This window comes from Sorex araneus, chromosome 1 (genome assembly GCF_027595985.1).
Source record: "Sorex araneus isolate mSorAra2 chromosome 1, mSorAra2.pri, whole genome shotgun sequence".
Lineage (NCBI taxonomy): Eukaryota > Metazoa > Chordata > Mammalia > Eulipotyphla > Soricidae > Sorex > Sorex araneus.
Genome location: NC_073302.1, coordinates 198,845,581 through 198,871,551, shown reverse-complemented (window position 1 = coordinate 198,871,551; position 25,971 = coordinate 198,845,581). Strand labels below are relative to the sequence as shown.

General features: G+C 55.7%; 1 protein-coding gene across 12 annotated transcripts in view; it reads left to right on the top strand.

The window, feature by feature from the left end:
- The window catches only part of DLGAP2 (DLG associated protein 2), a 256,731-nt gene that overhangs the window by 156,803 nt on the left and 73,957 nt on the right, over nucleotides 1–25,971 (top strand). For 6 of the 12 annotated variants that reach the window (XM_055123928.1, XM_055123927.1, XM_055123925.1 and 3 more), the window contains one exon: nucleotides 7,989–8,112. The exons of the other annotated variants lie outside the window; for them this stretch is intronic. In XM_055123928.1, the coding sequence (XP_054979903.1) occupies nucleotides 7,989–8,112 (124 nt within the window). The remainder of the gene's footprint in view (nucleotides 1–7,988; nucleotides 8,113–25,971) is intronic. 12 annotated transcript variants of the gene reach the window in all.

Below are 25,971 nucleotides of genomic sequence, written 5' to 3'. Positions count from 1 at the left end.
CATGTCATCAGCTCTGCTTAGCTGCAGAGCCGCAGCCTCAGTGGTGAAGACACCACGGGCTGCACCAGGATGGATGTCAGCGGTGAGACTTCACCCAGTGGCATCTAGGACTTCCTCCGGGAGAACACCCATGCCACAGGCTCCCTCCCGCTGCCACATCCCTGCCAGTCTGGTGGCATCTCAGCACACATCCTGTTTTTCTAGTGTGTCCTACTGTGTTCTTTTTCAAAAAATACCTTTCGGGAAAGAGAGAAAACAGAAAATAAAGCAAGAGTGATAAGAAGAGAGATCAGCAGTTGAGAAAAGAAAGAAGAAAATAAAAACAAGTGTAACTGACTATTTTAGTCAGTAATTTTCTTTTATTGTCTGTGTATTCTTTTGGAATGAGAGTAGTTCTGGGAAAGAGTCACACCTTGTGCTTTGGTGGTTTGTAATGGAAAGATGTGAGGATAGGAACATTTTTATAGCTTTCTTCAGGGAGGAGCATCCCCCGAAGTCACCCGTCTCAGTCACTCATGCTGGGGAGGGGGGGGCGCGTGGGAGACATACAGAGTCCTGGTGGCGGCTTCAGCCTGTCCATACCCTGGTGGTGCACTTTATATTTTGCTTCAGTAACTTAGTGATCGCTTAAAAATTACTCATCCCATTACTTTGACATGCTCTACCTTTTCAAGACCCCAATGCAGCTCCAGGGCCTAATCCCGGAGTAGTTTTGCAGATGGCTTTTTATTTGAAGCTTCCATGAACTCGTACAGGTGCACAGGGAGCAGGAATTTTCAGAGGTGTTACTTCTATTCCTGTCTTCTTTTGCAGCTGTGGTTTTTCTGTCTTGTTTTGCAAGTATGAGAACACTTTTGTCTTTCAAAATTCGGGGGTCAAGTGTGATTTAATCTTATCTGTTCTTACAGTCATGTAGAATCACACCTTGGACCCGTAACACTGCTTCTTTGGTATTTAAGTCTGAGTCCATGGCTATTTCATGTATGATATCCAGAATCCAGTGTCAGGTTAACTTGGATTAGTGGTGGTCTGGGTAGGTGAGTGAGGGTCTCAGTGGTATGAAAAGAGGGGGTGTCTCAGCTACAGTGAGTCACTGCCTGGGAGAGTGGTCCTCCAGGGAGGCTGGTGGCTGAGGGTTAGTGAGTCTGGGTGTGGGTTGTACAACAAAGCCAGGTGTAGGTTGTGCAGTGATATTTGGTGTAGATTGTACAGTGAGTATGGGTACACAGTGAGTCTGGGTGTGGGTTATATAGTGAATCTGGGTACAGGTTTGTACAGTGAGTCTGGGTATGGGCTCTACAGTGAGACTGGGTGTGGGCTGTACACTGAATCTGGGTGTAGTTTGCCTGGTGAATCTGGGTGTGGGTTGTACAAAAACTCTGGGTATTGAGTATACAGTGAATCTGGGTGTAGTGTGTTCTGTGAATCTGGGTGTGGGTTGTACAGTGACTCTGGGTATTGAGTGTACAGTGAGTCTGAGTGTAGTGTGTACTGTGAATCTGGGTGTGGGTTGTACAGTGACTCTGGGTATTGAGTGTACAGTGAGTCTGGGTGTAGTTTGCCTGGTGAATCTGGGTGTGGGTTGTACAGTGACTCTGGGTATTGAGTGTACAGTAAATCTGGGTGTAGTGTGTTCTGTGAATCTGGGTGTGGGTTGTACGATGACTCTGGGTATTGAGTGTACAGTGAGTCTGAGTGTAGTGTGTACTGTGAATCTGGGTGTGGGTTGTACAGTGACTCTGGGTATTGAGTGTATAGTGAGTCTGGGTGCAGTTTGCCTGGTGAATCTGGGTGTGGGTTGTACAGTGACTCTGGGTATTGAGTGTATAGTGAGTCTGGGTGTAGTTTGCCTGGTGAATCTGGGTGTGGGTTGTACAGTGACTCTGGGTATTGAGTGTACAGTAAATCTGGGTGTAGTGTGTTCTGTGAATCTGGGTGTGGGTTGTACGATGACTCTGGGTATTGAGTGTATAGTGAATCTGGGTGTAGTGTGTACTGTGAATCTGGGTGTGGGTTGTACAGTGACTCTGGGTATTGAGTGTATAGTGAGTCTGGGTGTAGTTTGCCTGGTGAATCTGGGTGTGGGTTGTACAGTGACTCTGGGTATTGAGTGTACAGTAAATCTGGGTGTAGTGTGTTCTGTGAATCTGGGTGTGGGTTGTACGATGACTCTGGGTATTGAGTGTATAGTGAATCTGGGTGTAGTGTGTACTGTGAATCTGGGTGTGGGTTGTACAGTGACTCTGGGTATTGAGTGTACAGTGAATCTGGGTGTAGTGTGTTCTGTGAATCTGGGTGTGGGTTGTACAGTGACTCTGGGTATTGAGTGTACAGTGAATCTGGGTGTAGTGTGTACTGTGAATCTGGGTGTGGGTTGTACAGTGACTCTGGGTATTGAGTGTACAGTGAGTCTGAGTGTAGTGTGTACTGTGAATCTGGGTGTGGGTTGTACAGTGACTCTGGGTATTGAGTGTACAGTGAATCTGGGTGTAGTGTGTTCTGTGAATCTAGGTGTGGGTTGTACAGTGACTCTGGGTATTGAGTGTACAGTGAATCTGGGTGTAGTGTGTTCTGTGAATCTAGGTGTGGGTTGTACAGTGACTCTGGGTATTGAGTGTACAGTGAATCTGGGTGTAGTGTGTTCTGTGAATCTGGGTGTACACTGAATCTGGGGGCAGTTAGTATAGTGAGTCTGGGGGTGGGTCGTACAGTGAGTCTGGGTATCGGCTGTACAGTGAATCCAGGTGTAGTTTATACAGTGAGTCTGGGTGGGGGCCACCTAGGGAATCCAGCTGCAGTTTGTACTGTAAGATTGGGTGTGGGTTGTACACTGACTCTGGGTGTAGTTTGTACAGTGAATCTGTCTGTGGGTGGTACTGTGAGATCAGCTGTGGGTTATCCGGTAAGGAGAGGCTTGGTCTTCCCCCTTCCCCTTCCCGTTCCAGCACATTCTGCAGCTGCTCGGAGGCACCAGGCGAGCACTGATCCTGGAGGCCACACTCGCTCCGTGGGCAGGGATGGAAATGTAACTTGTTCCCCGAGAAGCCACGATGCAGTCTGGCCGGCTCTGCTGGTAGCAGGAGCTGGGTGGGTCTGTATCTGGCCTGGCTCCGTGCCACCCGGCTCTGCTTCCGGGAGCTGCTGACACTCTGGGCCTTGGTTTAGGCCTGGCATCCTTGGTCCCTGCCTGTAACTCTCTGGGCACTGCCAGCTGCTTTTTCGTGTTCTGTGCTGTGGGCCCAGGGCAGCAGCTGCCTCTCCTGGCCTGCTGCCGACCTGTCTGTGGACGGGGGGTCGTGTGCCTCCAGGCCTGCCCTCCGAGCCGTTCCCACACTGCCCTGTCTCTTTTCTGCCACAGGAGCCGGAGGGTGCTGCCCACTTAGCCACCAGGCAGTGCCTCCCCTCGGGCTGCGCCTCCCCATGGAGCTTTGAGGGGAGCCTTGGTCCCCCGGGGAGGAGCAGGCATAGTGGACCGGAGGAGTCTGAGTTACCTCCAGGGGATTTTTGCTAGAATGATGCTTGTCACCTGGGCAAAGAGCCCTGGGGTGTGGTGGCCCCGGCTGGCCACAGAGTCAGCTGGGACCTGCTAGGTTTTCACCTACTCTCTGGGGAGGCAGGACCCTGGGTGTAGCCTGCAGGGCTCTGTCTCTCACCTCCTGGGAGTTGGGACCTTCACATACCCTGTCACCACCAGCTCCCGGGGGGCCTGGTTATAAGTCAGGTTCCCCTAGGACTTGGGGGTTCCCAATAGAGCTGAATTCTAAGGGGGCAGGGCTTGTCACATAGCTCCGCACTGTCCCCTCCGCAGAGCTGGGTCCAGCGCAGTGGATTGACCACTGGCAGGCTGGTGAGAGAGCAGGTGAGAGAGTGGGTGGGGGGATAGTGTGAGAGAGTAGACACATGCACGCGTGGGTGAGCAGGTGGGTGTGTAGGAGGGAGGGGACAGAGGGTGGGTGGATGGGAGAGGAGGAGAAGGGGTGAAGGAATACGTGAGGGAGTGAGTGGACATGTGAATGAGGGAGGCGAGTCGAAGTGGGGGAGAGGTGAGTGAATGGGTATGTGAGTGAGTGGGTAGGTGAGTGGTGGCGGAGGGGTGCGTGGGCAGGTGAGTAGCAGGCGGGGGAGGGGCGGGAATCGAGGACGGGCTTCCCAGCTCTGCCCAGCTGTGTCCGGAGCAGAGCGCGGGGAGGAGGCCACAGCCCTAGGAAACTCTGTCAAACTGCTCAGCGGAACTTTCCCCAAATCCTCAGTGCAGCAGGGTATTTAGGGAGCGGATCTGCACTGCTGTGCGGGCGGGTTGCTAAGCAACTCCCAGCCCTCAGATCCTGGCTGAGTCTGTGGGGAAGGGGCGGACAGGACAGCAGTCTGGCTGGGGGGCTTGGCAAGCGTAGGGACCTTCGGGGAGGGACACCAAGAGTCTGTGGAGGTCTCAGTTGCAAACAGGAAAAAAAAAAAAGCCCTTTCAGGTCAGCAGTTCCCAGCGGTAAACCCAGTGTTACAAGCTATTCCGAATGCGAAGAGTTGCCACCCTCTGATCTTCGTGCTCAGCCATGACTTGGGAGCTGGCAGGAAAAAGCTTGGGTCCTGGGCAGCGGGTCCCAAGAGCAGGTCCCCGGAGCTGTGGCCCCTTTGCTCCTACCTGCTGCTTCCTCGGTGCCACAAGGCGTGTCCATACCCCGAGGCTCCCCCGCCGGGGGTCCCCCTGAGACCCAGTGCCCAGCTCCCTCCCAGCACGGCATGTCTGTTTGTTTGGGTGATGCTCAGGGCTTACTCCTGACTCTGTGCTCGGGGACTGCTTTTGATGGGCTCAGGAGACCATATGGATGACGGGGATAGAACCCGGGTCCGCCGCCGGCAAGGCGAGTGCCCTCCTCGCTGTACTGTTAGCCCAGCTGATCTCGGCCAGGGTGCTCAGGCCGTGCTCCCCGCGAGCTCCCCTGACAGGCAGCCGGTTGTCACGGCAGAGACAGACACTTGCCGGGGGAGGGGAAAGGAGGGCCCAGTGCAGAGAGGAGGAGGCGCTGGCCCGTCCTGCAGGGACCTCGTTGTCTGTGCAGCTCTGCCCACGCCTTCTTCCTGGGCCCAGCTGCCCTTGGGCACCCTGTGTGGAGTTCCCGGGGCCCCTTCTTGGGCCTGGGGGTCCCAGATTAGAAGCTGCTCTGGCAGCCAGCACCCTGCACTCCCATCCGCGTCCGACTCCCGTCTTCCTCCTCCGGTGAGTAATGCTCCCAAAATAGGCCCTGCTATTTCCAGGGGATGCGGGCTGTGTCGGGGGCGGCGCACAGCCTCAACCCCCCCACAGGCAGCTTCCTTGGGTGGGGGCACAGCCTCCCCTCCCCCCACACCTCTCAGGACCGGCCGGAGCCCAAACCCGTCCTCCCAGGTCCCGGAGCCTCCTGCCAGCGGGAAGCGGGCCCTCCAGCTCCCCCTCAGGCCCGGGTGCAGGGGTGCTGGTGTGCGGTAAGCAGCACAGGAGCCGCGGGAGGCTGTGTGTGCGCTGGGGTAGAGCCTCGCACTCACCACCGCTGCGCCCTGCCTGGAGGGTGCCAGGTGTGTCCCCACAAACCCTGTGCCCTGCAGGCAGGACCTGGCCAAAGACCCGCAGAGGACCCAGGCCGGGCTGCTCCTGCAGGGTGCTTGGGGACGGCACCCGGCTGTGTGTCCTGGCCCTTCTCCCCACCCCTTCCTGGCGCCCGGAGGGTGGCAGTGTCCACCCCAAACCACAGGGCCCCTCTGGGCTCCGCCAGGGCTTGTCCCCATGGCCACCGCGTCACTGACCTCCCTGTCCTTCCGTCCTGCTGTGCCCGGTGTCCAGGGTGCTCTCTGCAGAGGCGCTTGACAGGTTCCATGTCTCTGATGCTCTTGCCACTCCTGTGCACTGTGCGAGTCCAGACTGGGAGGAGCGTGTGCACAGCGGGGACTGTGTGCATGTGAGTGCATGCGCATGTGTGCACATGTGTATGTATGCGAGCACATGTGTGCAATGTGGTTGGGCACATGTATGTGAATGTACATGTGAATGTATGTGCACGTGTATGTGTGAATGTGTGCATTTGTGTTGAGTATACATGTGAAGCTGGGTGCATGTGAGTGTAATATGAAGATGAGTGAGTGTACATGTGAAGGCATGTGCATGTGTGTTGAGAGTAGATACGAAGGCATGTGCATGGGTGTGAGTACATGTTAATGTGTGTGCATAGGTGTGAGTACACGTTAAATGTGTGTGCATGCAGTTGTGTGTGCATGCATACGCACGTGTCTGTGTGCATGCATATGCACACACCTGAGTACTGAGCTCTTCACCTCCCCTTGTACCCATGGCCCCCTCACAGGACCCTCACGTAGTGCCAAGCACCTCTCTCATCTCACATGTGAGTGAAAGCACGCATGTTATTCCCTCCCACTTGTGTCCAGACCCTGCTGCAATTGTGAGGGGTCTTGCTAGGAGGTGCCGGTGACCGGGGGACATGCCACGCGCTTAAGGACAAAGGTAGAGTCGGGTGAGAACCATATTCTCCATCTTTGTGCTCGTGATGTTAAGTTCACACGGAGCTGTGGTTTCTCTCCTGGCTGAGGGCACTTGGGACTGACTCTGCCTGGGCCGGCACAGCTGACCCCAGCGTCACCGTAGGTCTGGGCTCGTCTGAGTGTTAGGTCTTCTCTGGCACATGTGCTGAGGGAGGGGCCGCGTCCCCAGGAGCCCAGCCCCCAGCACTGCCCACCGTGGCCACTGTGTGTGGGCTCTGCCTGGATCCCTCACACCAGCAGCCCTCGCTTCACCCCTCCACCATGGGTCTGGGGCTAAGGGCTCCTGGCCCGCCCTCACAGGGCGGCGTCTACACTGGGTCCCCACAGCCACAGTTTCACCCTTTTCCCCCCAGATTGCGTTGGGCTCATGGCTGTGTCGTGACCAGGCTCCACTCTCTAAAGGCGGCAGGTCAAGGGGACTCGCATTCTCGAGTTCATACGACTCAGAGAATCGTATGAAGTCACACAGCATGGCCCTCCATGTAGCCCTCCATGTAGCTTTGTACTAGAAATAAGTAGCCGTGGCTTGTGATACATGTATTAATACATGTGTGCATCTGTATGTGATTGTGTGCCAACACAGATGTGACCAGCATGCCCCATAAAGCATGCAGAACACTGATTGACTTATTTCTGTTTGAGAATGACAAGTTCTACTTCACAATTTTTATCACTACACCTGGATTAATTCAGGGTCGGGCGTTTAATACCATATGTCAAGAGCACAGAGGTCCTTGCACATCTGCGTGTGCTCTGTGGGTGGTCCATGCCATTACACAGTCTCAGCTGTGCATGCTGCTTTTACAGTGAGGTTCAAAACTCTTAATACACTGGACGGTGTTGACTAAGTGACCTTGTGTATGGTCATTCCATTGACCCCGTGTGACTGGGGTCTCCTGCTGCCGGGTGGGGGTGCGGGGGCGGTCAGGAAAGTGGGGGTCCCAGGAGCCCTTGCCTGTCAACTGATGCCCAAGGCCCAAGTTCATACCCCTCAGGTGTTTCCATGACCTGTCCACCCACACTCAGGTGTGTCCGTGTCCCGCCCACACTGTCCACCCACACTCAGGTGTGTCCATGTGCAACTCACACTGTCCACTCACACACACTCAGGTGTATCTGTGTCTTACCCACACTGTCCACTCACACTCAGGTATGCCCATGTCCCACCCACACTGTCCACTCACACACACACTCAGGTGTGTCCGTGTCCCGCCCACACTGTCCACCCACACTCAGGTGTGTCCATGTCCCTCCCACACTGTCCACTCACACTCAGGTGTGTCCATGTCCCTCCTACACTGTCCACTCACACACACTCAGGTGTGTCCATGTCCCGCCCACACTGTCCACACACACTCAGGTGTCCATGTCCCGCCCACGCTGTCCACCCACTCTCAGGTGTGTCCGTGTCCGCCTGCCTGACCGCTGTAAGTTTGTTTTCTTGTGTGTTGACCATTTAGGGGACGGTAGTGGAGCTCTTTCTTTGCACCCCCCCAAGGACATGCGTAGACGGTGGGGCCTGGCCCATGGAACTGACGCTGACTAGGATCAAAGGGAGCTTGCTCGGCCTGACTCTGTTCAAAGGTACGGGACTCTGTCCACTCGCTTCCTCCTTGTCCTTCGTGCGGGTGAGCGCGCCCCTGCGTGGGCCCGGGGAGCCAGGAGCAGGGCTGCTGTCTGCGGGAGGCAGATGGGTGGGGGCTCGCAGAGCTTTGCAGGCCTACCTGGTAGAGAAACGGAACATTTGGAGGTTCCTAAATTTACTTCTGAAGGTGTCAGAAGTCTGAAGGCTTTTTCCTGTCCTTGCTCCATCTGGAGAGTCGAAGGGGCTCGCGTTTCCCGGTGTTGGCGGCTCCTCCCCGGGTGGGGCCGCTGTCTTCAGTGCCGACTGTGGTGCTGGGTCTGTGTCCGAGCTGGGTCGTTCTGCGAGGTTAGAGACAGCCCGGGGCCTGTTCCTGAGCTCAGCTGGCCTTTGGCTGCGCTCAGCATGCGAGAGACTCGGCCGCCTCAGCTCGCGGAGAGTTGGAACAGAGAAGCTCAGACCAGGACACTCCTGTGTGTGTGCTCTGTGCCGGGACTCCGAAGAGACCCCAGGCATCTGCTACGGGGGGCGCTTTGAAGCAAGCTGCTCTGGGCTCATTGTCATGCGGTCGCCATGTTCTCTGGGCTCCAGCTGTCCGTGTGCATTTACTTAAGCTCCTTAGGGAAGGTTCAGCCCTGCTCTCCCTTTCCTGGTTGGTCCACACTGTGGGCATCTAAGCGAAGTTTCATTTTACGTTTGCTGGTTCAGGTGCATGAACCTGTGGTTCAGTCATTCCAGCTGTGAGTTGAATCTTTTCTCTAGTTACCGGCTACCAGGAAGAGCCTAGCTGGAGAGCCCGGGCTCCCAGGGCAGGCCTCACTGGCAGAGCGTTCTGCTGAGAGCTGTGCAGAGTGCACGGGCAGCCCCACTCTCCCTCTGGAAGCGCCTGGAGCTCCCCCGCTGGGCGTGGCCCCATGGGTGTGGGAAGGGTGCGCTGCTTCCCCTTACACACGTGTGGGGCGGGAGAGTTGGATCTGCATGAGTGGGCCATGCGGGAGCTTCCCTCCGTCCCCCACTCCCATGCTGGCCCCTGGGCTCTGCCACTACCCTCCATGTCCCCCCTCATGTGCTGGCCCCAGGGGTCTGGGAGGCTCCAGCCATGCCCTGTGCACATGCACCAGGCCCGTGCTCTGGGTCTCTTGCCATGCTGCAAGAGTCCAGGCTCTGCCTTGGCCGCAGGCAGTTGGTCACTGTGGGAGGCACCTAGGCAGCAGCTCTTTCAGCTTTGTGACCATGGCATGAAGCCAGTTGCGGGTCTGGGCAGCTCAGGGGCCTGCTGTGTTGAGGGTATGGAAGTATGGGGCAGTGAGGTGTCGGCCTCTCCCCAGGGCTTCTGGTGTGTGCATGTATGTGCAAATGTGCGCACAGTGTATGAATGTTTCATGTGAGCATGTGCGTGTGTCCTGAGAGCACACGTGATCCCATGTGACCATCCATGCAAGCAGTGTACACACGTGAGTGTGCAGGTGTGAGTATCATGCAAGTGGTGCATGCAGAGTACATTGTGCGAGTGTGCGTGCAGGTGTGTGCATGTATATCTGTGCAAGTGTGTGCTTGCAGAGTGTATGAGTGTGTGCGGTGTGTGCACATGTGTGTAGGTGTGGGTATGTGCACCTGCGAATATGTGCATGCATAATGCACATGTGTGGGAGCATGTAGGTGTGTGCATATTTACCTGTGCAAGTGTGTATGTGGAGTGCATTATGTACATGAATTCACATGTGAATAATCATGTAATATGTTTGAGTACATGAGCACTCACATAGATGTGTCCGTGGGAGTACCTGTGTGAATGTATGCAAGTGTACCTGGAACATGTGAATCTGGGAGTGTGTGCACGTGAGAGTGTGGACTTGTGCATAGGAGCATGTGTGCATGAATACAGGGTGTGAGTGTGTGCACCAGTGTGTGAGGGTGTGTGTGTGCATGAGTCTGCACCTGAGTCCGAGTGGGCTGTGACTGAGTGTGGTTTGCAGGTGCCAGGTGGTTGTGCTGATCCCTCTAGTCATAAACTCAAGGCTTCGCTGCGAGTCTTCCTCTTGGTATTTGGTTTGTCTTCTTGTTGACGTTTGGTTGCAACTCAGTTCTCACATAGAAGATACTAAAAGCATCTTACCTTACTTTTGTTTAGTGTGTGCTAGGCTATCGTGAGGCCACTACCACCCCTCTGCCCCACCCAGGTCACCCCTCCTGCTGGCTGGGGGCCTCCCCTTCTTTCCTGTAGAAACGCAGGCAACAGCCATGAGTTCTGAGTGCCCCACCCTTTCCTGCCTGGTTCCGCTAACCTGGGCCAGGAACCTGCAGGCATCAGAGATCCAGGATCTGTGGCCACGGGCTGCTCGTCAGACTGGATGTGGGGAGTCAGTATGTCAAACCTAAGTTTTTCTGTGATGAACAGACTCCAGGTCACTGCCCAAGCATCCTCATCTGGGTTGCTTCTCCTTCCTGAAGGGGGGTGGCGGTACTAGGCCAGATGGTCTGAGAGCTTCTGGCTGCAGCATGGATGCAGAAAATGCATTTCAGTTTTTAGGAGAGGGAGAGACTCAGGGTGACCATGCTGAGTCACTGTCTACAGCAGCATCTAAGCAATCAGCAGCTGGCACACACCATTGTGTCCCCGATACCATGTGTGCATGCCCATGTGCACATGCAAACATGTTTGTAGAGAGCAGGTGCACACAGGTGCACAGTGCATGTACAGGTGAACATGTGCTTGCAAATGTGCATGTGTGCACATGTGTGTGCATTCATGTACGTATTTGTACACATGTGCATGTGTGCTTGTATGCAAGGAAACTGTGTATGTGCACAGGCATGTGTGTGTGTGTGTGTCCATGTATGTGTGCACTGGGAGCAGTGAGTAGAAGTGGAATTTGTTTTATTGAGGGAGCACATATTCGAGAAGGGCTCCTGGGCTGCTGTGGTGGTCAGGTCTTTACACTGAGAGGGCTGGACTCCAGGAGACTCCCAGGACCCCCCACTGAACCCTGAGACCTAGTGAGGAGGGAACTAGGAGTGTGGCATTCTATGAGGGGAGCACTACTGTCCGGCCCTCTGTGGGAAGCCCTGAATTTCAGGCAGAGGCTGCCTGGTGCGGCCACCTCCTGATGAGGCGACAAACACAGCTCTCCCTCCCCGGAGAATAACATCCCGGTTTTTTTGCACAAAAGTAGTCAGAGAATATGGGGCCAGAGATAGTACAGCAGGTAAGGTCGTTACCTGGGTCTCAATCCCCAGCATCCTGTATGGACCCAGTGCCCACCAGGAGTGATTCCTGAGTGCAGAGCCAGGAGCAGCCCCTGAGCACTGTTGGGTGTGGCCCCAAAACAAAGGGGGAAAAAGCCAGAGAACAGAAGAGAACAGAAGAGTTTTGAGGGAGTAGAGAAATGAATTCCCTTTTCCTGTGTAATTAGCCTAGACTCCCCTCCCACAGACAGCCACACCTCGTGTCTCTTAGACTAGGGAGAAATGACTTGGTTAAATGTGAAGATTGTTCTGATGACAGTAATAGGATCAGCTATAAAGTTCCTTTCTTGTGACCTATGGTGAGCACAGAAGTCTTCCATGCTTGTGTTTTCCCAACTCTAAGGAAAGATCTTACACTCATGTGGGGGCATGGTGTCCTGTGATGTCTGCATCCATCTGCAGGTGTGGTGTCCTGTGATCTCTGCATATACATGTAGTCATGGTATCCTGTGATCTCTGCATATACATGTAGTCATGGTGTCCTGTGATCTCTGCACACACGTGCAGGTGTGGTGTCCTGTGATGTCTGCACACACGTGCAGGTGTGGTGTCCTGTGATCTCTGCACACACGTGCAGGTGTGGTGTCCTGTGATGTCTGCACACACGTGCAGGTGTGGTGTCCTGTGATCTCTGCACACACGTTCAGGTGTGGTGTCCTGTGATGTCTGCACACACGTGCAGGTGTGGTGTCCTGTGATGTCTGCACACACGTGCAGGTGTGGTGTCCTGTGATGTCTGCACACGTGCAGGTGTGGTGTCCTGTGATGTCTGCATATACATGTAGTCATGGTGTCCTGTGATCTCTGCACACATGTGCAGGTGTGGTATCCTGTGATCTCTGCATATACATGCAGGCATGGTGTCCTGTGATCTCTGCACACACATGCAGGTGTGGTATCCTGTGATCTCTGCACACACATGCAGGTGTGGTGTCCTGTGATGTCTGACACATGTGCAGGTGTGGTGTCCTATGATCTCTGCATATACATGCAGCATGGTGCCCTGTGATCTCTGCACACACGTGTATGTGCAGTGTCCTGTGAGCCTGCACACACATGTAGGTGCCATGCCCTGTGATCTCTGCATAGACATGAAGGCATGGTGTCCTGTCATCTCTGCAGCCGTGACCCTGTCTCTCCGAGAGACTGAGCAAGCATCTTCCCTGCAGAATGCCATTAACTTTGCATTTGTGAGCTGAAATGGGCTCGCTTGAAACAAGAAAGCTCCATTATAAGCCCTTAATGTGATCACCTGATATGCTAATGAAGCTGTTTCTATCACTCCTCATTAAGGTGCTCATTAACCTGAGCCCCTGGAGCTGTCAGGTGTGTGTGTCCAAAGCTAGTGAGGGAGAGGGAGAGAGGCCACCTGGGGCCAGGAGAGACACCAAGAGTTGCTGGGAAATGCACGTCCCTGCATTGTCCTGGCTCGACCCTGCCAGGCTCCCGGGGAGGAGCGGTTGGAATCACTGGTGGCCAAGTCTGCCCAGAAGGCTGACTCGAATCTGGAACAGGAGGTTGCAGGGCAGCCCTGCCTCAGATCTGCTGGGCCCACCGCCCATGCACACAGGTGCCTGCGCTGCTGACCCCGTGTGGGGGCCCGGCCTCAGCATGGTGGTGACCTTGCTGGACGGACACCCCAGTGGGCCTGGTCTCCCCGGCCCTGGGCCTAGGCCTGAGCAGCTCCTCCAAGGTCCTTGTCTCACCCCCTCTGTCCCTGTCTCGTGCCATGAGTTCTCAGGTCGGATCCTTTCTGGGGTCACCCACTGCTCTGCATGACTGTTGCTGGCCGTCTCCCATGGAAGTGACCCCTCTGCTGTCCATGATCTGGGCACCACCTCCAAGAGCCTATTCGGGAGCTTCTCTGCATTCTCTCGGGGCCTCATGGGCCGGGCAGTCTGGTGCCACGTGCAGTGAGTGGGCGCAGAGATCCTTCCACCCCATCCCCTGAGGCTCACATTTCCTGGGCACCTGAGCTCACAGATCATGGCTCTGCCCCCCGAGGCTGGCCTGCAGCTGGGCACCTTGGTGGCGCCTGCCCTTCGCTGCCCGTGCCCAGAAGCACTTCTCTGCAGACACACTTCCTCCTGCACCCGCCAGTCCTGGCACACAAACTGGGCTCAGAAGGAGCTTTGAGGCGACTCGTACACCCTCAGAGCCACCCCCAGAGTCTGGAGTGTTTTATGTACTTAATTTCTTTAATCCCCCAAGCACCCAGGGAAGTAAAAATAAAACATGGAGTTCCTGTTTTGCAACTTGGGAGAAATGATCCCTTACTATCTGGGGGAGCCAGACAGAGTTAGAATGGGATCCCTTTCTGTCCTCTCGCCTCTGCAGGCTGCAAGGAGGCCAAAGAAGGTGAGTGGCTGGCTGTATGGACCCCAAACTAAGGCTGTTCCACCGCTGCCCTCCTGCACCACAGCCCGTGGCCCCACCGCTGTCTCCCCACACTTTCATCATGCAGTGTTTCATTGTGCGGCTGCCACAGACGAGAGACCTAGCTTTGTGTGTCAGAGGCTGGGTTCTGTGAGGTGCTCTTGGAGCTGTGAGGTCCTGCTAGGCTGTGAAAGTGTTGCTGTTACTACACTTGCAATCTGTTGCTAAGTAGATCAGACACCGAAATAGCAAGGCCCCATTGATGGACCGGTACACGGTGATGACACCTCCCTGACCAGTGGGCATGGTGCTATCCTGCTCCCAGAGCATGGCCCCAGGGAGACCCCAGTGTGAGCACGCGTGGCCTAGTGGGTGGGGGTGAGTGCATGGAAGCCTTGGCATGGGGACTGTGCTCTGCTTCTGTCAGAGACAAGGTCACGGGCATCAGGCCCTCTTCCCATCTGTGCCATCGGGCGGAGGCGTCGATGAGAGCCCAGTGCACTGCAGCCGCAGGAAGCACGCATGCACCAAGTGAGGGTCTCGGAGTTCCCCCTCTGGGAGAAGACTGTCAACACTGACTGACACCCCCCCCTTCGTCCTTCTGTGACTGGCCAGCTGTTGGCCTGCGTTCCAGTGACCACAGAGACAGTCAGAAGGGAGATGAGGTGAGCCCAGCCGTGCTTCACCTCCAGGGTGGGAAAGAGCGAGAACCACAGTGCAGCGGCCAAGGGAGCTGTGCCTGGGCCTGCAGGGCCGGGCGTCTCGGGGGCTGCCCTTCAAGCTCCTCCTGCTCCCTGGACACGGCCCGTCTTCTCAACCTGTCAAGAACCCATCTCTTGGACCTGACCCATGACTTGGAGCCCCCTTGTAGGAGAGCCAGTGAGGGCCCCTGGGCATTCCGCTGCAGAAGGCTGTCTTGTCCCTGGGCTGCTGTGGTTCCAAGGACACTCAGATCCATACTGGAAGTGGAGCTCCCTGTGGTCCCTGCTTGCCCCTGATGAGCCGTCCATGTGCCAGTCACTTGTGAGTCTGCGCACTAAGGCCCATCTCTCCTCCTGCCCCTGAGAAGGTGGTTGCCACCAGTCACTTCCTTCCACTGGGTCTCAGCCATGACATATGGAGTAGAGTCTCCAAGCCTGAGGGAGGGATCAGGTTCCGTGGCCTCAAGGGAGACCCCGATTCATCTTCGGGAAAGGTGACCTGGATTCTTCAGGGAAGGAGACTCAGATTGCTCGGGGAAGGGGCCCCGAGTTCCTCAGGAAGGAGACCCTCAGGAAAGGTCCTGGATTTCTCAGGCAAGAAGACGGGGATTCCTTGAGAATGGAAACCCTACTATAACGTCTCTTGCCTCTTTGCCTTCAGTTCTTCTATCTCACATCCCAGGCACATGTCCCATGGTGTCACCAAGGATTTCTTAGACCACCCTGTCTTTGTCCTTACCCCCAGTTGATGCCCCTTGTCAGCCCTCTGTTTTGGGTACAGTGACTGAGCCATCAATGTGCGCCTGTTCGTCTGAGCACACCTCGTGCCTGTGGGCCACACAAGGATGTCCCCCTGCCTCTTGCAGAAAAATGCTCCAGCTTTTCTGCTCTCCTAGTGCCCATTGGAAAAGAGAAGCTTGGACTCTGATGGCGAGGACTTGCAGCCTTAGGGGCTTATCGAAGACTCACAAGACCCGGCTGCCCCACACACAGGCTGCAGCACAGCCAGGCCATCGAGATGTGCCTCGGAACAGCTGTGCCCACGTGCTTCCACACAGGTCATTGACGGTCACCGAAGCACAGGGGTCAAGGACAAGGGTCCCCTGAGAAGCGGCCTGGCCTGCAGTGTCACTGGGATGTGGGTATTCCTTGGATGGGGTGTCAGCAGAGAGAGATTCTGGAAGCCCTGTGCCTCCCGGGTCCCACGCGGGGCATCCCTGCGGCCGTTCTCAGCGTGGGAAGTGTCGGCCTCGTGTCTCCCCCTCAGCTCCGGGGCAAGGGGTTGGGTGTCGTTGGGACCCTCTCTCTGCTCTCTGTCCTCTCTCCTCTCCTCCCACAAGAGCCCTAGGTCACACTGTCATCTTTTCAGAGACCCGTCCCAAGATCAAGGCCCTGGGCAGAGAGGGAAGCAGAGGGACAGCCCTGACCCCAGGGCACCCCTCGTGACCTCAGGTGCCCACGCCACCTCCCGCACCTTGGGACAGACTCTGATTGTCACAAACCCCAGATGCTCCCTTGGGCCAAGCTGCCAGTGGCCCTTCAGGAGTCTGACCAAACTGATGGGTCTCAGAGCTGGCCTGGTGCCCCCTGCCTGCCCTCGTCTCCCCAGGCACTGACCTGTGTGTGACAGGGTTCCCTCACCCTGGTCTGACCTCTCCCGCAGGTGGTGCGGCCAAACTGGGATAAGCCCCATGAGGATGAATCTTTTTGAGTGTTGTTTCTCTGAGACTGCTAGTAACTAGTCCGATGATAGAACAAAGGCGGTATTCTAGCTGTTTAGATTGTTCCATTTAGAGGCGTAGGCCATCTATAGAGCTTTTATCTAAAATAGATAGTATTTAATTCTGTGCACACATGGGATAATCTAAACGACGGAAAAAATGAATAGTTTTGTAGAAGTGAAACTTAGTATCAAACATTAGTGATTATAATGAAGGCTTGTCTGAGTGGGCATCGTTCAGGAACCTGCGTTAGTTAAAAAATCATGAGGGGCTGGAGCAATAGCACAGCAGGTAGGGCGTTTGCCTTGCACGTGGCTGACCCGGGGATTGATTCCCAGCATCCCATATGGTCCCCTGAGCACTGCCAGGAGTAATTCCTGAGTACAGAGCCAGGAGTAACCCCTGTGCATTGCTGGGTATGACCCAAAAAGGAAAAAAAAAAGAAGAAGAAAGAAAGAAATCATGAGACCAAAATTTAAATAAGCAAACTTAAAAAAGGGGCCTGTTGCAATGGCAGAGAGGGGTGGGATTGGGTTAGGAGAGGGAACCTGAGAACTCTGGTGGAAGAAAGAAGAAGCTAGTGGCAGGATCAGTGATGGAGCATTGTATGTCTGAAACCCGACTAGGAATAACTTTGTGAATCGCGGTACTTTCACAAAATAAAATGAAGGAAAATAAATAATCACATGGCAGCATCCTTGTACATGTTAAGCTTTCCTGGGTTCTAGTGGTGGCATTGCCTTAGTACACACAGTGTCTGAACATTGGTGGCATTAATTTAGTAGAGATGGGTTTTCCGTGGCAATAGTGCCCGAACATTGGTGGCATTGACTCAGTACAGAGATGGGTTTTCTGTGGCAGAAGACAGTGTCCTGAGCATTGGTGGCATTGACTCAGTATAGAGATGGGTTTTCCGTGGCAGCAGTGTCCTGAACATTGGTGGCATTGACTCAGCACAGAGATGGGTTTTCCGTGGCAGCAGTGTCCTGAGCATTGGTGGCATTGACTCAGCACAGAGGTGGGGTTTCCGTAGCAGCTGACAGTGGTATCTGAACACTGGTGGCATTGACTCAGTACAAGAGATGGTCTTCCGTGGCAGCAGACAGTGTCTGAACACTGGTGGCATTGACTCAGTAGAGGAATGGATTTTCCATGGCAGCAGACAGTGTCCGAACACTGATGATGACATTGACTCTGTACAGAGATGGGTTTCACGGCATCACAGCGTCCAAGCGTTGGTGGCATTGACTCAGCACAGCGATGTGTTTCCGTGGCGTTACAGTGAGCTAACATTGGATGAAGCACAGGACAGGATGCAGTTGGCATGTAGAGTTAAAGCGAAGAGAGTTCTGGAGTCTTCGGGAGCAGCTGCTCTGGGCCCCAGGCTGGCAGGAAAGTAGTGAGCCAGGTTTGTGGTGAGTGACCCACATTCACTGGCAAGTGCCTGGATGCAGAGTCCAGCCCTGCCGGGTAAGTGCTGACTGGGGACACCAGAGCTGTCTGTGCCCAGAGCCAGGACGCATCTCAGATGCTGCCCAACTGCAGAGAGGCTGGTCTCAGAGCCCCGGAGCCCTGCCCGTCCCTCCATGGGGCTCAGTGGTCTGTGACCTCAGGGATAATGATCTCTGGGAGCTTCGGAGCAGGTGCCACGCGCTGCCATGCCTGGATGGCCAGGGCAGTGGGTCCATGTCGGAGCCCAAGGCAAGGTGCCAGCAGAACTACTGTGCTGTGGGCCCAAGGGCCACCCCAGGGTCCAGGGGCTTAGATGTGGGTGATGTGCCTGCAGGTACGCACCCTCGAGCACTGCCCCAAGGCCCCTTCTCAGGGTGCCTTGGAGATGGGCAGCAAGACAGACTAATGGAGAGTGGCCACGTACTCTGGGCGGGAGCAAGGTCACCAGTGGATCCCCGGGTCACTCCGTCGCCCGCCTCCCAGGTCTGGCAGCTCCCTCCTCCTCCTCCACCCACCCCGCATCAGCAAGGGCGTCCGCTCCGGCGCTGCTCTGGGAGCATTTGTCCTTTTATCATTGAGCGCAGCCCACGACCCTCAGTCCCCTCCTCGTCCGTCTCGGGCTGCGAGAGCGGCTTCTCGCTCTGTGTCCTCAAGGACAGTCACGAGTGGCTGCTGGGAATGATTCATGGTGTGCTCCATTCAGAGCGCTGCTTATTCATCATAAACCCTCCATCTGTGCCCGGGCTCTGGGGAGGCTCGCTCCGGGAGCAGCGACTGTTCTCTGGCCGCCCGGCCCGCCACGTGCAGCGCTGCCACGTGTCCGCCCAGCACCTCCCGGGGACGCTGGACCTTCACCCCCACTGCGGGTCCTGGCTGAGACACAGGGCGTCGGGCGCGGGGTCACAGAGCGGGGCCGGGAGCCTCGGGGCTTCCCTCTTCGGGCGTCTTCGAGCGCAACTGGAGCGGGGAAGAGGAGGTGCTGCCCAGCCCAGGGGGCTTTTTATTTAATTGAATCGCCGTGAGATGGCCCATCACGAAGCTGTTTGTGACGGGGTTTCAGTCATACAGTGTTCCAGCACCCACCCCTCCACCGGTGTACATTTCCCAGTACCAGTGTCCCCAGGTTCCCTCCCATCACCCCCCAGCTCCGCCCCGGCTGGGGGGGGACTTTGTTTTTCTCATGATCCATTATGGGGGTGGGCTTGGGGCCACTCCTGGTGGTGCTTGGGCTGCCCCTGGCTCTGTGCTCAGGACTGAGCCCCAGCAATAACGTATGCAGGACCGTTTGCAGTGCCCAGGGTCAGCGGGATGTAAGGAAGCCCCTTCACCCCGTTCCAGCTTCCCGGCTCCTGCACAAGAGCACTGGCTCTTGAGCTCAGTCAGGACCCTCCTCACCATGATTGTTCTCCGTGCTCCTCACTGCCACATGCACGCCCCATACAGTGCTCAGCCCCCACGCCCATAGTCTTCTGCACAAGTGACCACCACAGGGACCCCCCCACTCATGAACTATGCAGGGACCAGGGACAAGTACAGGGATGGGGGACACTGTCTCTGTAGTTGGGGACAGTGTAGCTGCTGCTGCAGACACCACTGCGGGGACACCATCCTCCGCCCCACTCTCGGGGGACTCCTCCCCTCTCCAGTCTTGGGGAACCCAGTCGTCTCTCCCTCCACTCTCGGCCCTGCATGTGCATGCCTGTCCCTCAGGAGAGAGCAGACTCTGGGCTCACCCCTGATTCCTGGTGGCTTCTGCTGGTGGCTTCGGTCATCTCTAGGAGGTCCGGACACCTGCTTGGAGCAGAGTAGAGGGAAATTACAGGGCAGGGAGGGCAAAGTGGTGCTTTTCCAGCCCTCCTGCCAGGGGTGATTACAGGCTGCATGAGCTGGTGGGCAGGATGGCAAGCCCCAGGCATCTGCACTCAGGGCAGAGAGGTGGCTCCTCAGACACTGCATGCCCGAGGTCCTGGATTTCATCCCCAGCACGGAGAATCCCGCTGTGTGTTGGTGCACATGTAGAGCACATGCCCTCCATGCGTGAGGTCCGGCATGGCAAGTCGCAGGCAGGAGGGCCTCTGGGAGGAAAACCGATGTGAGTGTCCGAGATGCTCTGGGGCTGAGTGCAGCCTTGGGCCGGGTCACCGTCAGGGCCCACGGGTGGAAGAGAAAAGGGCCCCTGGCTCCAGCTCTGTGCGGACATGAGAGCAGGACGCCTCTCTCTCGGGGAAGGGGTGGGACTCTTCCCCAGAGCCCCTCCTGCCACCCAGGAGACCCGGTAGAACGTCTCTCTCTAGTCTAGACCTGTTAGACTAGAGTCTTCAGTTCTGGAACAAAACTCCACGTGAACAGTCCATCTAGATGCCACTGGGTCTGGTGGGCCCCGACTCACCCCTGCTGACTGTGCAGTGGGTTAAGGTTTTAACACCAGCAACCACTTGGTTCATGCCAAAACCCTCAACTCAGCCAGATCACTCCAAGAACTTTCATGATTTCTTTTCCTTCAGCCCTCACTGGCCATGATACATGGGGGCACATGCCTGTATATCCATGCATGCACATATGCACGTTTGATGTGTACGTATAGTTGGTATGCATGTGTACACATGGGTTTGATATGTGAATGGTGCACATGTGAGTGCCTTATGCATGTATGCACATGTGCTGTGTACATGTGAGTGCCTTATGCATGCATGCATGCATGTGTGCTGTGCACATGTGAGAGTCTTGTGTGTGCATGTGTGTACTTGTCAGGTGTATATGTGAGTGCCTTGTACGTGTGTGCCCACACATGTACATACTGCTACATACATGTGAGTGCTGGGTTGTGCACGTGTACACATGTTTGATGTGTGTCTGTCTATGATGTGCACACATGAGTGTCAAGTGTGTGTATATGTTTACATGTGTTTGATGTGTGTCTGGTGTACACACATGTCAGGTGTATACCTACATGCATGTAAACTGTACAAAACACATTAGGCACATGTATTTGGTTGTGTGTATCTGCTGTGTACATGTGTCAGACTGCACATATACAATGTACATGTGTTTGATGTGCATGTCTGTGGTATGCATATAATTGTCACATGTGTGCATGTGTACACATGTTTGATGTGCATGTATGTGTCTGGTATGCACACATGTGTCAGGTATGCGCCTACATGCATGTGCATGCATGTGCATGTGTTTGATGTTTACACATGTATCACACGTTTGATGTGCACACATGTCTGTAGCATGTACACGAGTTTCAGGTGAGTGCACATAAGGAGTGTGGCCCAGGGAAGCTAGCAGCAGCTGCCTATCACTCTGACTGTGGATGAGGAGCCACAGTGTGACCTGGTGGGTTCTGGCCTCTGAAACCTGTCTCCTATGATGAGCACGGCATCGTTTTTGTTCTTAAATGTATAATTTAATCGGCAATCCGAAATTATGACTTAATTTTAAGACACATTGCCTTTTAGGGTGTTCTGTTATAGCTGATTAAAGCATCATAATCATTAACTCACCCACCTTCTGCAACTAATGAGCGAGGCACATTACATTCTCATTAATCAGGACCAGATGTACGGTAGGCCCATCGAAACGCCACAGCCTGTAGAGCGAGTAGCGGCTTCTACTGGAGAGTTCGGAGTGGTGTGCCCGGGAAGGGCTGGCGAAGCCCTGACAGGGCAGAGGGCACATCCAGGAGACCTGTGGTGGCAAGGGGCAAGTGGACAGAGAGGGGCAGTTGTCACATCTGGGGAGTGGCTTGGGGGCCCCAGAAGCTGTCTGTCTGTAAGGGAGATGCCAGCTCTCCCTCACTGAGGCGCCCGGGAGGGGTGGAGGGCTGTGCAGTCCTACCGCTGACAAGCATAGGAACCGCAGGAGCCACTGGCCTCCTTCCAGATGGCTGCAGTGGCCTGTGTAGGAATTGACATGGGCCAACCCTCTGCAGGAGGCCCCGCCCCTTATGGCCCCACCCCCACCCGCCCTGCCCCCATCGTGGGCACCACACCTTCTAATCTCCACACCACTTTCTTTTTTTTTCCAAGTGCAACAATTTTGCTTTATTATTTTTTAATAGTTGAACTGTAAATTTTTTATTTTAATTGAATCACTGTGAGACAAAGTTACAAAGTTACAAAGCTCTCAGGTTTAAGTTTCAGTCATGCAATGATCAAACACCCATCCCTTCACCAGTGCACATGTTCCAGCACCAAGAACCCCAGTGTACCCCTCCCACCCCTACCCTGCCTGTGTGGCAGATGATTTTCACTTTACTCTCTGTTTACTTTGATTAAATTCAATTTTTGACAAAAAAGCCACTATTATTATTTGGAATTTCCCCCCAACAATCAGACCAGCCAAAAAGGCATCATTAGATAATTTGTTTTCTATTGCTGATAATGAAAAGCATATGATGTTGCACGGCCACGCAGTTTTGGAATTCTGGTATTTTAGTAATGAAGTCCAGAGGTATTTCTGCCAGCAGCTGCTGCGTTCCGAGATTGGTTTGTGTATCTCTGGGATCATGGCCACTCAGGAGTGGAGGAGCTGTTCATGGGCGGCCACTTGGGGGTCTCGTTTGGGCAGGGAGCAGGGCCAGTTCCGTGCCCCCCCCCCCACCATCGTGTGATTTCCCGAGCGCCCCATCACTGCAAACTCCTACCTCTTTGTCGAATTGGCTCTGAAAGGTGGAGGTCGCCATGCTGCCGCAGAGGGGAAAAGGCCGAGGGACAAAAACCCTTCCCCTCCTGGGCGGCATGGGGCCGTAGCTTAGTTCACAGTCCAGGAGCATTTCTGTCACCAGCCGCTGCGTTCCAAGATTGGTTTGTGTCGGCACCACTTTCATCCTGGCCACACCCTCATCCTGGTCCCACCCTTATCTTGGTCTCACCCTTATACCGACCCCGCCTACATACCTCATATGCTCTGCAGACGCATACACTCTTTATAATACACATACTCAATATGCATATGCTATGTATAGGCGCACACGTGCTCTTAACCTGTACCACAGCACATTTGTCTAAGTTCGTGCCCGTGTCCTGTGTGATTACTATGTGTACATGGCTACCTATGCATGTTTACTTACCTGTAGCCCAGCACATTCGTGTGTGTGTGTGTGTGTGTGCATATACATGTGTCCTGTGTGCATATCTGCGTGTGCGAGCACCTTCTGAGTGGACCCTGTAATGGGGATAGGAGGGGTCCCTGGCTGTGCAGGTTCCCAGGAGCACCTCCTCTCCATGCCCCGCTTCCATGTGGGGACCCCAGAACTCCCGTGGGGGAGGAAGGGCTGTGGACAGGACCAGCTCTGTGGGAGAAAAGGGGGTGTCGAAGCCCATGCACCAGGGGCCGGGGGAGAGCTGCTGCTATCACCGGGCTGGACATAACGGTGAGCGGCCGATGCTGGCCGTGGTGGGAGGTGGCATGGCTGGATGCCTGGAGCAGGAGCAGCAGAGAGGCAGGGCTGACCCTCACAGCGCCACCCTGAGGGAAGGAGGGTGGCCCTCTGGGGAGCACATCAGCGTGGGACCCCATTTACTGAGCACTGGGAAGGGGCCCTCGGCAGCTTCCTTCCTGTGTCCTGCCCCTTCACAGCCCTCAGGGCAGCCTCAGTCCCCCATTCAGGGGTCAGGGCAGCACTGTGCTCTTCTGTTGGCTGCACACAGGACAGACCCTGAGGGTAGACCCTGCCTCAGAGGCGTGGACACAGGACCCGGGCAGACAGCAGGACGTACCTGAGCCCTTCGTGGGGTCTTCCTGGGGCTCCCCTCAGGAATGCAGATTCCCAGGGGGGCTAGCCCCATCCTGAGACACATGCAGGTGTGTGAGTCACCTGTGAGTATCTGCAGAGGTGTGTGAGCAAGGTCACTTCCATGTGTACCTGCACAGGCGTCTGAGTATCGTCCTCTGAGTGTCCTATGCACAGGTGTCTGAAGCAGGTGGTTTACCTGAGTGTGAGATGCATGTCGGTTCGAGCTTCACAGCTTTGGGTCACATCTGAGGCCCTTGCAACACTCACTGGAACTAGGTGCAACGGTCCCCACAGTCCCAGTTCCTCTTGAACAGCATCTCATCTCACCTTGCCAAACATGGTCCTCCTGTGGCCAGAGTCTCAGCAACTCTTCTACCTACCTCCTTGCTCTGTGTCCACCCACGAACTCCACCGCAAGGCCCAGCAGACTGTCCCCCAACACACAGGGCTCACTCCAGCACCCCTCTGAGCTGCACTCTTGGAAGAGGTGTTAATGTGCCAATCTCCCATGGGTATGTTGGACCCTTGGACCTGGATCCCTGAAGGAGGTGAGCAGTGAGCGAGTTGCCCTGTCACCTCCCAACTCTGCTGGCAGCATTAGGACTCAGAATGCTCTGTCAGTCCCATACGGGCCCATTCCTGCACTATGAGCCTGTCACCCAGGCCCATTCCCACACAGACCCATTCCCACACACAGACCTATTCCCCACACACAGACCCATCCCCACACACAGACCATTCCCACACACAGACTCATTCCCACACAGCCCCATTCCCACACAGACCCATTCCCACACACAGACCCATTCCCACACACAGACCATTCCCACACACAGACTCATTCCCACACAGCCCCATTCCCACACAGACCCATCCCACACACAGACCATTCCCACACACAGACCCATTCCCACACAGACCCATTCCCACACACAGATCCATTCCCACACACAGACCCATTCCCACACACAGACCCATTCCCACACACAGACCCATTCCCACACACAGATCCATTCCCACACAGACCCATTCCCACACACAGACCCATTCCCGCACACAGACCCATTCCCACACACAGACCCATTCCCACACAGACCCATTCCCACACACAGACCCATTCCCACACACAGACCCATTCCCACACACAGACCCATTCCCACACACAGATCCATTCCCACACAGACCCTTTCCCACACACAGACCTATTCCCACACAGACCCATTCCCACACACAGACCCATTCCCACACAGACCCATCCCCCCACACAGACCCATTCCCACACAGCCCCATTCCCACACACAGACCCATTCCCGCTCACAGACCCATCTCCCACACAGACCCATTCCCACACACAGCCCCATTCCCACACACAGACCCATTCCCACACACAGCCCCATTCCCACACACAGACCCATTCCCACACAGACTCATTCCTGCACACAGACCCATTCCCTCACACAGACCCATCCCCACAGTGAACCCACATATGCACTGCACAGTTGGGCAGTCACTCCATCCTGGCAGCATGGCCCTCTGTGCTGCTGGATGGGGTGAAGGTGTGAGGGTGCAGGGGCAGGTCTGGAGCAAACACTCAGCTGAGGGATGGTGCGGGAGCAGGTGCGGGAGCTGGCTCTGGCCCAGGGACATGGGGTGCAGCTGTAGGAACAGGCGCCCATGTGGCTGCAGGAAGGAGCGTGTTTGGGCTCCTTGACCCCACCTTGCCCTGGTGACCAGACCACCAGCACACATGGCCTTGCAGCTCCTGCCTGCCAGGGCCCCGTGGGGAAGCTCTGCCGTCAGGGACTCCCCCATCTTCATCAGACTATTCTCGTGCCCACCGGAGTGGTCTCCCGTCTGGGTAGCTTCCTGGGGCCTGGACTCGATCGGCTCTCTGGCTCCTGGGGGAGGTGGGGTGGTCCTGCAGACACACATCCGTCCTGACCTGCACGCTGGCAAGCCGCTGCCTCTCAGCATAGCCTGGGGTGGGTGCCAGCTCCCAGATGCGGCCCTGTTCGCCTTGTCCAGGAATGGGGTGAGGGCAGCGGCCACTGCAGAGATGGGTCGAGTGTGAGCTTCCCGCCAGGGCTCCTGGCCCCACGGGGTGCAGGCAGCCCCACCCTGCCCCAGGGGAGGAGACAGAACTGCGTTATACCGAGGGCCGCTACAGGGCCTCCAGCCGTGCTGGATCCCAGGAGATTATCGCGTCACTCTGTCAAGGCTATGGACAGGGAAGCAGCCCCCAGCCTGCCTCGATACTGGGAGAGAGACAGCACATGGGATCGGGGGAGTTCTGTGGGGCGCACACGCACCGTATGCCACAGGCCAGGTTCCTTCCCTGGCACCGCAGCTGCTGGGAGTGAGTGACTCCTGAGCACCACCAGGTGCATGACCGCCCCCCGCCCCCCTTAAATATAAAGCACAACTATTGCTTCAGAGTCACTTCACTACCTGCAGCTCCAGAGCCTCCGAGAAGGCGTGTAGCTGCCACACCTCACTAGTGCTCCCCAGCACTGCAGCGTGGAGACCAGGAGCTGCCGTGCCTCGGGGTTGGGAGCACCTGACACCACACCTGATTCTCCCGTGCCAGGCCGTGGGTCTGCTCAGAGCCTGCAGAGGCCTGGT